A 14,567-nucleotide genomic window follows, 5' to 3' on the forward strand; every position below is an offset into this window, starting at 1 on the left:
CTCTTTTCCTATTGCTGCAGCTACTTGTTCTATGATTTTTTGAAAGAATGATAAACTGCTATCGGGGGAAAACCCCACCCCCGATATTTATCATGGGTTTTTTTCTATTTCCCTAAGCATCTCAGCTGGTTTGAGAAACAAAGGGAAAGAGTACGAGAGAGAAATTTTAAAGCTGGGTGTCTGGGGGAGACATCACACGTCAGCAGGTTCCATGATGCTCCCTAAGCTGTAAAACCAGCAAGTTTTTATTAGCGATTTTCGAAAGGGGAGGGAGTGCACGAATAGGGTGTGGGTCACAGAGATCACATACTTCACAAGGTAATAAAATATCACAAAGCAAATGGAGGCAGGACGAGATCACAGGATCACCAGATGGGGCGAAATTAAAATCGCTAATGAAGTTTTGGTCACGCATTGTCATTGATAACATCTTATCAGGAAACAGGATTTGAGAGCAGACAATCTGATCAAAATTTATTAGGCAGGAATTTCCTCATCCTAATAAGCCTGGGAGCGCTACAGGAGACCTGGGCTTGTTTCATCCCTTCAGCTTTGACTATAAAAGGCAGCCGCCTTAAGGGGGCCGTCTATAAACCTACCCTCAGGTTGCATTCTCTTTCTCAGGGATGTTCCTTGCTGAGAAAAAGCATTCAGTAATATTTCTCCTATTTGCCTTTGAAAGAAGAGAAATATGGCTCTGTTCTGTCCGGCTCCTAGCAGTCAGAAGTCTTATCTCTCTTGTTCCCTGAACATTGTTGTTATCCTGTTCTTTCATCAAGATGCCCAGATTTCATATTGTTCAAACATTTATGCTCTACAAACAATTTTGTGCAGTTAACGCAATCAACACAGGGTCCTGAGGAGACATTCATCCTCCTCAGCTTACGAAGATGACGGGATTAAGAGATTAAAGACAGGCATAGGAAATCACAAGGGTATTGATTGGGGAAGTGATAAGTGTCCATGAAATCTTCGCAATTTATGTTCAGAGATTGCAGTAAAGACAGGTGTAAGAAATTATAAAAGTATTAATTTGGGGAACTAATAAATGTCCATGAAATCTTCACAATTTATGTTCTTCTGCCGTGGCTTCAGTCGGTCCCTCCATTTGGCGTCCCTGACTTCCCACAACAAACTGCTGTATACAGGCTGTGGATGGTAAGTGGATGGCCCGTTATGTCAATGCCCATACATGCTTGTGATAGCTGAAGCAGTATAGATGGACTCTCTTGCTTTTAACACAGGTTGGCTTCCTCCTCGCACTCTAGCAACAAGGCTCCTGCTAGTCTCTTCAGTGATCTGACATGCTAGTGGAGCCAGGAAGCAGAATAAAAGAGGCATGACAGACAAGAAAGTTCTGAGAATTGCTACTGCTAACTTCCCCAATTCCCTTTCTGGAAATGCATCCCCTGTCATTTGGCATTCCATATAAATAAATCGTTTCCTGATACTAGAGAGAGGTCTTCTCCACTTTTAGCTCATTTAATTCCCAAACTCATTTCAGCAAATGTGAACTGATTATGTACATGATGTGTTACAGAATTTTAGACCCCAAGAGGTTCCACCAAAATTAATAACAATAACAGTCTACTATATGTCTTGAGCACATTACTATTTAAAATATTTTCACAGGTATAAATCCTCTTGAAATCTAAAATACCCTGAAGTAAATGGGTCAGGGATCACTATTATTTAAATGTTGAAACTAAAGCTCACAGAATAATGACTTGTCTAAGGTCATATACGTAGTGACAGAGCTGGGATTTAACCTTAGGTACTCTACTGTATTCTCTGTCTCCAATAAATATATAATTTTGTGTAATTTACTTGATGTTCAAAAAGCTAAATTATGCAAACTTCTTTTCCCCAAAGTTTAATGAAACCTTACTGGGTTTCAATGAGTTCTAGGAGTTAATGATTCTTTCCTCCATGAATTCCCCAGCCCTCACGTGATTGTGGCATCACAGAAAGACTATGGGACAAGGAGATTTAAGGACCGTATTTTATACCTTTTTCTGACACTAAGTTGTGCCATTTTGGATGATCTACTTAATTTGCTGGCCTTCAGCTTCCTCTATAATTATGTGGTTGGATTAGATCAGTGATTGCTCAAACTGATCATTAACATTTGTGGTTCAGAAAATCTGAAAGTGAAGCCTGGCCTTTTGCATTTCTAAAAATCTCCCAGAAAATTCAGATGATGGGTAAGATTTAGGAACAGCTGTGCTGGATGATCACTAAGATCATTTCTAGTCCTGAGGCTATTTAATACTCATTTTTAACAATTTCCTAACATGTATTATCTCATTTATCATCAACAATTCTATGTAATAAATATGAACTTTTTACATAAGAAACATGATACACAGAGTTGCAATAACTAGTCCAAGTACACAGAGATAATTATTTTGAATCTAAGGCAGAAATTCATTATGTCTGGTCCCAGAGCCATGTCTTTATTGACCATGATCTTACGCCTAGTTCACAGGCTTTTATCCTAATCCCTAAACTTAAGAAAAGTTCTAAAGGAAACATGGTATTCAATAAGTAAATGTAATGACACATTATCATATGTTAAGAGGTGAAAGGGTTTATTTCTTGAGTCATCAAGATTTATTTATTTGTTAAAAGTTCGAGTAGAAATTCTATGGCACCCTGTTAGGTGCAGAGAATTCACTTAGTGGCTATCATATGAGTGGTCTTGGCTTTGGAGGCCTTGGAGTCTAATGAATCATTATTGCTGCTATTAATGGGAATGTCATTACCCATAAAACTTACTGTTTTTCTTGTCATGAGATGAGATAATCCCTATGGACTCATTGTGCCCAAACCTAGGCCATTTTATTTCCTCTAAACCTTCTGAAGTTTTTTTTTGTGTGTGTGTTTGAAACCTCTTTAGATGTGTACCTTTTTTAATTCTCTTCTCTCTCTCAATCCTGCACATTGATTCTTTTCACAAAGATATCCTTAACCTTTACAACTGAACCTCAGAAATAATTATTTTTAATACTGTTGCCCCCAGCTTTTCAACCTGGTTCCAAACTACTGCAGTCTTTAAGAAAGATTCTTCACACTAATATCTCTGGCACTGATTTTAGGACCAATATTGGCCCTTATTTTGATATGATTTTTTTTTCTTTTTGTTTCTCTTGCTATTAATATAGTTTTGCTTGTCCCACATCTCTCATTAGACTAAGTAGGGGTTCACTTATAGCAGAAACATTTTCTCATCCTTCTGATAGCCAGAACACAGTATATAATTCTGCAGATTATCTGTCAACTATCCAAGCTTTGTTCTTGGCTAGTGCACCAACTGATTGACAGGTTGGGCTGGCTGAGAGAATTGGTGGATCAAGGCCTGTGGGAAGAAATGAGATAGAGTGAGAAGGGGCAACCTTTGATGTCAATGATAAGCAATGCACATATCGGCCTAAGATAACAGAAGGAGAAGGAGTAAAGAATGGAAAACTTGCCACCCAAGTGGAAACAGAACTCAAAGGAGCCAGGCTAAAATAATAAGTCTATCCAGATCCTTCAGTACTTTATTTCTAGGTACCCCCCCCCCCCCTTAACTTCTTCTTAGTCTCAGCCCTAGATCAGTATAGGGCTCTCTCCTATTAGTTTGGCGTTCTTACCTTTTACTTAAGGTCATCTGTGTAAAAGAATAGCCATTTGTCCTCATTTGCTCTGAACCTGAAGTTACCTTGGAAGACATCTAGTTCTGTCTTTAGGTCTTTGAAGAATCACCACACTGTCTTCCATGATGGCTGAATGAATTTACCCTCCTTCTACAGTGTGTAAGCATTCCTTTTTCTCTACAGTCTCGCCACCATCTGTTATTTTTTGACATTTTAATAATAGCCATTCTAACTGGTGTGAGATGGTATCTGTTCATGTTCTTTGCCTACTTCTTAAGTGGGCTGTTTGTTTTCTGTTGTAAATTTATTTAAGTCCCTTATAGATGTTGGATATTAGACCTTTGTCAGATGCATATATACCCAAAGGAATATAAAGCATTTTTTTATAAAGACACATGCACGTGTATGTTCACTGAAGCACTATTCACAATAGTAAAGGCATGGAATCAACCCAAATGCCCATCAATGATAGACTGGGTAAAGAAAATGTGGTACATACACACCATGGAATACTATGCAGCCATAAAAAGGAATGAGACCATATTCTTTGCAGGTACATTGATGGAGTTGGAGGCCATTATCCTCAGCAAACTAACACAGGAACAGAAAACCGAGTACTGCATGTTCTCACTTATAAGTGGGAGCTAAATGATGAGAACACATGGACGCGTGGAGGGGAACAACACACATTGGAAACTTCCAGAAAGTGGAGAGTGAGAGGAGGGAGAGGAGCAGAAAAAATAGCTAATGGGTGCTAGGCTTAATCCCTGGGTCATGAAATAATCTGTACAACAAACCTCTATGACACAAGTTTACCTATATTACAAAGCTGCACATGTACCCCTGAACTTAGAATAAAAGTTAAAAAAAGACATCTATTTTTTTCTACATCTAAATATATGAACTCCTCATCAGCATATGACAAAAAAAGGTAATTTAACCTCTGCTTGAACATTTAACTAAGGTGGCCTTCCCATTGTTAACTAGTTCCAATAACCAGAAAGCTTCTCTTTATTAGAGTAGACTTAAGGTCTCATTAAGACTGAGAACTTCAAAATCCTAATGTCCAAACATGAATCATGGCTTTTCCACTAACCAGCTTTACAACCTTGAAAACTGACACAGGTGTTCTGGATCTCAATATTTCTATCTATAATATGGGAGTTTCATAGATTGTAAAGACTATATATATAGTATATTATATATATAATCATATATACATATAAAAATACTGAGCATAGTGCCTATAATGTTTAGCAGTTACTTTTACTATTGTTATGAGACAAAAATTACTTATAGGGCCAACATGTTGGAAAACTCCAGAGGATGCTATTAAATCTTTAGTTTCTGCTTTCTGAAATCCTAGTAGCAATAGCTGAGTTCCCCAAATTTCACAAAGTAACTTTCTCAGGGCCAAGAACTGAAACTGTTACATAATATTTTGACACAAACAATATAGCAATTTACCATTTCACAGGTAGAAAATGCTATGGCTCATTCCTGTAACACCAGTTACTTAGGAGTCTGAGGAGGGAAGATTGCTTGAGGTCAGGAGTTTGAGGCTGCAGTGATCAATACATTCCAACCTGATCAACAGAGTAAGACCCCAGCTCCAAAAAAAAATAGAAAGAAATAAAGTCCCATTTATGATGCAGCATTGTTCCTTCATGTTAGAAATTTATTAACTTTCATAAGACACAGTTATTTTTATTTTGGACTTGGAAAATTATCAGTCTTGTAATTGAATGCTTTAGCAAAAGAGTCAAAAACTCTCAGAGTATGGGGTTAAACAATGCTTCTCTAAAACTGGGGCAAAGAACGTCATTCTCTCAGTTTAAATCATTTTCTTTAAACAGGGAGTGAAGTTCCAAAGAACAAAGCACTCCTGGCAGCCACTCAGCCACTGCATTTTTATTTCCAAACCCATAACCTGGTGTTACGTTTTAAACTATTACTTTTGTATCTTAGTCCTTTCCCTTTCCTTCCCTGGTCGTTTTAAAGATTAGAGAAACCTAGCCTGGAAGGATGAATATTTTTCTTAATTCAGAGTCCCTGACTCTGACTTACTCAATAGTTTTGGTAAGTTGTTTCATCTACCGAGTTCTGAATTTCTAGTATTTCAGAATAGATATAATAGTTGCTATGCATGCTTTCATAAAAATGGCTAACTGACTTATTCTTCAGTTTTCAGTTTAAATGCAACTTTCTCAAGGAAATAATACATGTTTATCTTAATACTACTTCCCACAATTATACTTAATTATAACTAATTATAAATTAATTGTAATTTATAATTTATATTTATAATTTATATTTATTTTATATTTATATTTTATAAATTAATTTATATTTATAATTTATATTATAATTTATATTTATAATTAATATTTATATTCTTAACTCTTTTAAAACACCCTAAAGATAGGACCTGGACATATATATGTCTTGTTCATTGCTTTTGTAGGGCTGACACTGCGTCTGATATATAGTAAGAGCTGAATAAGAGCTGAATAAACGTGTTAAATTGAATGTATGGATGGATGAATACCTTTAAAAGTGTGGTGTTAAAAATACTTTGTGATCTTCTTAGGAAGTTCTATAGAATTCAAAGATTTCTTGTAGCTAATATTTGATCCTCCGTTCATGAAAGGACACATAAAGAATACATAATATTAGCTATTAATTAAATCCCCAGATCTTTCATATGCTACACTTTAGAATTATTTTTCACACGTTTCAGGAAATAATTAGCCATCTCTTAAATAAAGAAATGGTCTGATGTAAAAGTAATCCTATTTCCTGCCACTGACTCGACTCCCATACTTTCTTACATTACCCTGGGCATAGATATTAGGACTACTAAGACAGGTACATGAAACGTGTCCAAATAGAACTGTGACAAACTATACTTTTAAAGTATACTATACTTGTATACTATGCAAGTATTCCTTCTGGCTAGTTTGCTCCTTTCCTTTGGGGAAAACACCTGGAAAATATTTTTGTTTATTTATGTTTTACTGGATATTGTTCTAGGACTCAGAGTAATGATGAGAGTTCTTGCATAATAAAATAAAAATAAGTCCTTATTTATTTAGTATCACCTACATGTCAGACACTGTGCACTGTGGTTTACAAATCTTAACACTAGTATTCAAAAGACTCTTCAAGAAAATATCATTACCAAATAATGAAATTAAGACTCAGAGATGCTAAGTTATTTTCTAAAGATTAAGTAATTAGCAAGTGACTGAACAAAATATGATTTAAATCTAGATATATGTGAGTTCAAAAAACGTGCTTTTTTCTACTGTACCAGTCTTCTCCACATGAAATGATTACAAGTGGTACAAAAAACATCATGAATTTCATATTCTAAATTTTATTTAGCACATTTTATTTAGGACATGACTGCCTATATTTATATTAAGTCAAGTAAATTTGAAAAATGCATATATATATATATATATATATAAAATAGTTAAGACACAGATTTTAAAACATCCTAAGTATGATACATAAACATCTGAGTTTTGAAAATCACTGCACCACATCATGTTGAAGGGATGTGTACTTTCCCTATTCTCTGGTCTCAAACCGAATGTGGCTCCAGCAGACGGTACGAAGGTCGCTGTAACACTGTAAGTCAGTCAGCACTTGCTGCAACTCCACCATCCCACATAGAAAAGCACTGAATTTTTGGTTTCTCGTCTGTGGCCACTGTTGATCCCTGGGGTCACCATATCCTCAGGCCCAGCCTTGGCCTACTCCCAGCCCCAACTCATGCCAATATCCCAATTCTCTTTAGCTGCCTCCACATAGCCTCCTTGATCTCCTTGTTGCGAAAGCTGTAGATGAAGGGATTGAGGAAGGGTGTGAGCACTGAGTAGACCCCTGCCAGGGCTCTGTCATAGTCCAGTGAGTAACTCTTCTTCAGCCGCACATACATGAAGAGGATGCTCCCATAGAAGATGAGAACCACAGTGAGGTGGGAGGCACATGTGGAGAAGGCCTTCCTCTTGCCGGCAGCTGAGGGAACTCTGAGCACTGTGCAGATGATCAGCACATAGGAGCAGAGGATCAACAAGAAGGTGGCTAGGATCTTGCATGAATTTATAACAAAATCTACTAGGACATTTATAGACGTATCAGTGCAAGCCAAACTCAGCAGAGGAGGGAAGTCACAAAAGATGTGCTGAATGCGATTGGGGCCACAGAATGGGAGGCGTGAAATCAAGGAAATTTCAACTACTGGCCCAGCCAAGCCTCCCAACCAACAGCCAATGGCAATCTCTGCACAGAGTGTTGGGGTCATGAAGGTTGGGTAGTGGAGGGGCCGGCAGATGGCTAAATACCTATCGTAGGCCATAGCTGTCAGGAGATAGCATTCAGTTGCTCCAAGGGAGTGAAAGAAATAGATCTGCAGGAGACACCCAGAGAATGAAATGGTCTTTTTCTCACTGAGCAAGTTTGCCAGCATCTTAGGGATGGTGGCAGCTGTATAGCCAAGCTCTGAGAAGGAGAGTATGCTGACAAAGTGGTACATGGGTGTGTGAAGCCGGGAGTCCAGGCAGACCACCAGAAATATCAGTAGATTTCCCAATATAGTTGTGAGATAAATGAGAAGCAACAAGAGAAAGAGATAAATTTGGACACCCTGGAGATGGGGGAAGCCCAAGATGATGAATTCTGTTACCTGGCTCCAGTTCCCTGTGTCCATTGCTCACCATTCATGTCCCTAGATGTGAAGTGTGGAAGGACAGGAAAGAAAGTTGAACTATAGAGGTTCTAACAAGAAGGCAACCCTCAAATTACTATTGCCCTCCCTTCACTCACCTCCAAAGTAAAACCCTCTCAATAAATGCTTTGAGAGGTCAACATTTCAATTCCATGCCTCCCTGCCCTTCCTGTCAACAGCCTCCTTTAGACTATTCACCTTTATGTTTAGTCTTCCCTGACTAACACAGCTCATTTTTGGCCTTCCTAATCTATCCTGTAACCCAGTTGATTTTCTCAGTAGAATCTCTATGGATTTTAGAAATTTAAGTGTTTCTAATCCAAGGTATATATTAACATTTATACATATTGTTCGTCTAAGGTACAAATCATCATTTTACTGATAATATATTGATACTGTACTGGACCAAATATATATAATTTGAATATTATTTTCTAACTTCTTATTTTAATTTGTTTTCTTCTTCAACTTTCTGGCTACCAAAGAATCAATTTTTTTCCCTTCTGCTCCCTCCTATTCCTTTATGGGAACTCAGGTCTGCTAGCATCTTTCAGGGACATGTAGGTCAGAATTTAGACCTCTTTTGGACACTGGTGAGAGCTCCAGTCAAAAATAAGAAGGTTGGAGTAAATAAAAGAGCCAAAGAAAGACAGGAGGAAAATCTATCTTTCTGCATTTCAACTTCAGACTGTGGCCACTTCATCAATTCTTCCTGCCATTTCCCCCTCTGTCAACTTCAAATGCTCCTTTCTGGTTTATTGCTTCTGTAGATATTACATATACATGCTCTGCTGTGTTGAGGTCAATGTAACAACAATTGAGTATTTTCAGTACTCTAGGTATTATACTTAGAACAGGGACTAAACAGATAAATAAAATGTGGCACCTGATGCTAACAAACTAATATTCTAATACAGAGTATAGAGAAACAACTAACTATTATATAGCTCTTTCATGGAACACTCTATCAATGTAAAAACCTGCTATTATTCTCATTTACTAAACAAACAAAAAAGCAAGAGGCTTAAATTCTTTCTTTTTACTCATCTCACAGCCACTGCTCTATTTCTATGTCCCTAAAAGAAAACTCTTCCAAGAGTCGGCTATATGCATTGCCTTTAATGTCTCTCTTTAAGTTCCTTCTTAAACCCACTCTAATTAGATTTGCACTACCACCATGCCATTAAAACCTCCTTTCTCATAGACATTAATTATCTAAGATTTCCTGGATCCAATGGTCATTTCTCACTCCTCAACTTATTTCGACTATCTATGTTTCTTGACAGTGTTGAATTATCCTGCCTGTTCACACACTTCCTTCACTTGATTCTCAGGGTACTATACTTTTAGTTACTTTCTATCTTACTAGTCATTCCTTCTCATTCTGCATCATTAGTTTCTCCTCCATGCCCCACCCTTTCAATGTCACAGTGCCCATGGTCCGTGTTTAATCTTTTCTTTTCTCTTCTGTATAAACTCAACTCATCCTCTAATACCATCCAATACCAGAGCTTTAAACACTATAAATGTGTTGAAGACATCTAAATCCATATCTCAGGCAATATTTTTCTCCCCTACTCCAGACTCATATATTTCACTACCTACTCACATCTCCTCTTGGGAGTCTAAGAGCCATCTCAAACTGAAATCCTGGGGGCTCTACCCCTAGTCTTCCCCATCACAAATGATGGCAACTGCAATCTTCCAACTGACAAACTAAACTCCTGCAGTCATCCTTGTTTCTGTCTTTCTCTCATATATCTAGGAACTGACTGTGTTTTACCACCTTGGTCCAAGTCACTTTTATCTTACCTCTATTACTGTAATTGACTCCTAACAGATCTCCCTACTTGCATTTGTCCACTTGTAGCCTCATCTTAACACAGCAGAGTGATCCTGTTAAATTTTAAATTAGGTTCTGCGTTTCCGTTGTTCAAATGTGTTCGGTGACATATCATTTAACAACCTTTGCTGTAGCTCTTTCCTTCTTCTTGAATCTCTTTCACCATTTGGATAGCTCTTTCATTGATTTTATCTTTGCTCAAATTTCACCAGCTCAACTACCTGGGCCACCCTATATAACAGCAGTGTGCCTCCATCCTTACATCCATATTCTCTACGGCTATTGCCTTTCTCTACCAAACTTTTAACTTTTTTTCCAGAGGACTTATCATGTTCTAACCTGTAAAATGTACTCATTTCTTATTCCTATTGTTTATTGGTTCTCTCCTCTTTGAGAGTATAAGTTCCTTAAGGGCAAAGATTTTTTTCTTTTCTATTTTGTTTACTGGTGTATGTCATGTGCTTAGAGCCATGTCTGAAATATAGTTACAATTGAATAAATATGTAATATGTAAATCAATTAAGATAACTGCTAATTTGCATATGTAGTAGGAGTTACGAGTCATGGGCTGGATGTGGAGATAAATCAGAAAAATTTCATAGAACACATAATTTATTATTATTATTATGTTTGGAGACAGCATCTCACTCTATCACCCAGGCTGGAGTGCAGTGGCAGGATCTCTGCTCACTGTAGCCTTGACCTCCTGGGCTCACGCAATCCTCCTGCCTCTGCCTTCGCAAGTAGCTGGGACTACAGGCATACACCACCACGCCTAGCAAATGTTTGTGTTTTTAGTAGAGACGGGGTTTAGCCATGTTGCTCAGGCTGGTCTTGAATTCCTGGGCTCAAGTGATCCACCTGCTTTGGCCTCTAAAAGTGCTGGGATTACAGGCGTAAGCCACCTTGCCTTGCCAGAATATATACTTTTTATTTGAAGTAAATAAAGTGTCAGAATTTTTCAGATGGAAAAATGAAAAAACAGTATTTGAAACAAAAGGGAATGCTTGTGCAAAGGCCAAGAGTTACGAAAGACACCGAGTCTTCTCTTTCTGCCTTCCAGTCTTCTTATCACTTCTTCCCTCTCCAGGATCCTAAAATTCATCCAGACTAACTTTGTTTACTCTGATTTTTCTTGGCATTTTTCTAAACCTAGGGAGCATGTCCATCCCATACACAAAAGCCTTTCTCAATACAAGACTTAATATAGGATGTTTCTCTACTAAGATTCCAGAGACCTACTTCTGGGCCAGACTTTTATATGGGTGATTTTGCTTTAGCATAATTACTTTATTATCCAAAATTTCTTTGTCTTAGTTTTTTTCACTGCATATCCATGTCTATCCACTGCCCAATTCTGCCTTCTGTTTCCTTCAAGTCTTGGATGCATACCTGCCTTCTATAAAGGATTATCCCTAAATGTCTACTTCTTCTCAGAACCCTATTTTCTAGATGTTCTACATTCCTTCCCTTCTAAATATAAATAAAAGGTTCTATTCTAGAGCTGCCTCTTTCCTTCTCTGGCCTCCAGTCCCACTCACAGATGAGTTGTCTAGACTCTGAACCCTTAACTAAATTTTCAGATCTACATGGATGGCTGGTCAGAAGATTGAATATGAGAAGCCCATATCTTGTCTTCTCCTTTCTAAGAAGGTAAAGTTTCCACATAACTCCAAATACTTATTATCACACTATACATTGTATCATCACTCATTAATGACCAGCTATTGTTCACTCCCTCCATACTCTGCCTAAGCAATCAAAGTCATCAGGATTAGATCAAGTATTATTTTCCATGGAAAACTGGCACCCCCAACTCCCTCATCTTACAAGTTCACAGTTCTCAGAGGTTTGGACCATTTCCTTCTCTTCTTCACACCCCCTTTAATATGGCAAAAATACTGATGGTTTTCCCTTTTTTAAAAAATTTTCTTTTATTATTTCTAATTATGATTGTAACTTCTAGTACTGATAAACCTTAAGTTAGTGTTGAAAAAAGCTTTAGGAACTATGCCTCTCCAGTGGCCCCCATAATTTTGGATTTCATTGGATTGTTAGAATATCTTAAATGTATTATGTATTTCCAACAGTTCATAAAAAGAAAAGACCTTTAAATATCACAAAAAGGAAGGCTAAAATAGAAGGATAAATCATGTGTATCAAACTTCATATTGTACTTATGTTTCTAATTTTGATTCAGCCCAGGAAAAACTGATATCTTCTCACTCATAAAGGAATTCATGTCCCCACAAATGGGCATCCACCCTCTGCCTGGATTTACAGCAGTGGAAGCTTCCTGACCCATAAGACAGTTCTTTCCATTTTTGAAATACTTTAGTTTACAACTGTCCCTTCCAATGACCAGAAACCTGGCTTTCACCATTATTCTTTGCTTTGTTCTGTGATACAACCCTACTGCTCTGGTCCAAAGTCATGTTTTTAAACACTCTTTTCATCACCATTATAGCAATTTCAGTGTTTGCCAAGTGAGTTTCTGTATTTAGCCTAGACTCCTTTGTTTGCAGTGTACCCTCACTAGAAATACGCTTTATCTTTTATCAGTCTGAAGACACTTGAAGCATTTTCTAGCTCAAGTCTGTCATTTTTCCCAACCATCTAAGTTAAATACTGTTCTTTCACATTTCTAAATTCTCAGTAGTACTTTCTCACTGTCCCCCCAATTACATCCTGTAATGCACTGCAATTATTTTCCATGCATATGTCTTATCAATCCAAAGCAACTCTCTGTGAGCTTCTTGAAATTAATGAGGAAACTTCATACCATGTCATACCTCCTAGAGTACTTAGCACAATGCCTGATATATCAGAGTTATGGTGGGTAATGAAAAAGAGGGTGATCGAGATGACTTGTGCAGCTCTTTCGCTCATCAGTTACTCATCTACTCCGATTTCCTGATATTGGAATCAGGGCTCTCTTAAAACCTACCACATATACAAGTTTACATTTATCTTACTTAGGTCCATTAGAAATCCTAGTTTATTTCCCTAATTCTAGAAAGCTTTTAGAATATATGCCTTGCATTCTTTTCTTCAGATACCACAGCTGCATTATTCATAGCTCATAATTGTTTAGGCATAGGGCCAAAGATCTGGAGGTGAGAAGGGGGATGTAATTTTAGAGATTATCTCACTCAATGTCTTCACTTAAAAAACAAACAAACAAACAAACAAACAACAACCAAAAAAACTGGGATCCAGAAACGGGAGAAGACTTGTTCCAGTTTACACAATTAATGAAAAATATAGTCAATTTACTAATTTTGAAGCCAGACTCTTCACTATAGCATTTGAAAAGCAGAATAACTGTTTTTTAAAATAGTTTCTGTGTTTGAATTATGTGTTTTATGGACCCTGGTTATTCAAAACCTCTCCATATTTCTGAATCTTCTAGGTCTCATAGTGATCAGGCTAAGAAGGAATGTGAAGATGAAAATACCTGCTTGATAAAGTCTTACCTAGAGATTGATGGTGGGGAGGGCTCTGCTACAGCTTAACTCTGGAAGCCCGGCCACTGCTCAGAGTCTGGTCTGAAATTCAAAGAGAACTTCCTGCTCACTTCCTATGTGTCATTTGCACTATTATACCCAGCCACTCCAGGGGCTTGGAGGGGTTGAAGTTTATCACTTTGATGGAACCTGTGGGAATAAGTTAAACCATAAAACGAATTCTTCTCTCATAAAACCTGGATTCTTGATAGGGTTCTTACAGAGGCAGAAGCCCATGGGCCTTCTGAGCAGACCCCCTGGAGTCACTAAAGTGCTCTCTCAGGAAGGGAACTGACATACAGCAAGTTCATTAGCTAGTAGTCCTTCATTACCTATTAGTTACTACAACAGTAACGACCAGTCCAAGTTGAGATAGAACATGTCTCAAAGCAATTACTTCCTTTAGTAAATAACAATAACTGATGTGAAAACTAGGTTCAAATGGGTTCCTGTATTGCATGACTTGGGAGTAAGCATACAACTTTCAATTATGATAGGATCTTTATAAAATGTAACTGACCTTCTCTGACCCTGAAAGTGTGAGGACAGGGAGACACTGAGGACATAAATACCATCAAGGCCGACTCCTCATCTTGTCTGTTGCTCATATTTATAGCAGTTATATGTTGTCTTACACACTGCATTCTCCTCTCTACTCTAATGTTACCTGCTCCGTAAAGAGTGCTGCTTCAGAATCTTGGATTTCAGTTCCAACCATTCTTCCAAATACTTATGTGACATTAGGCACTTCATTAAGCCTTGGTTGGCAATATTGCCAGAAGGGTGGATTTTAAATATTCTTGCCACAAAATAAAAATGATAAGTACTATATATGAGGTGATAAA

General features: G+C 37.6%; 1 protein-coding gene across 1 annotated transcript; it reads right to left on the bottom strand.

Moving 5' to 3' along the window:
- Nucleotides 1–7,187: 7,187 nt before the first annotated feature.
- LOC111544012 (olfactory receptor 6N1) lies at nt 7,188–13,763 on the bottom strand. Its single transcript, XM_023214414.2, has 2 exons — nt 13,693–13,763; nt 7,188–8,373 (listed from the first exon to the last, which is right to left on the bottom strand). Exon 2 carries the CDS (start codon nt 8,353–8,355, stop codon nt 7,417–7,419), a length of 939 nt encoding a protein of 312 aa, XP_023070182.2. The 5' UTR covers nt 8,356–8,373; nt 13,693–13,763; the 3' UTR covers nt 7,188–7,416.
- Nucleotides 13,764–14,567: the final 804 nt, after the last annotated feature.

This window comes from Piliocolobus tephrosceles, chromosome 1, assembly GCF_002776525.5.
Source record: "Piliocolobus tephrosceles isolate RC106 chromosome 1, ASM277652v3, whole genome shotgun sequence".
NCBI classification, from domain to species: domain Eukaryota; kingdom Metazoa; phylum Chordata; class Mammalia; order Primates; family Cercopithecidae; genus Piliocolobus; species Piliocolobus tephrosceles.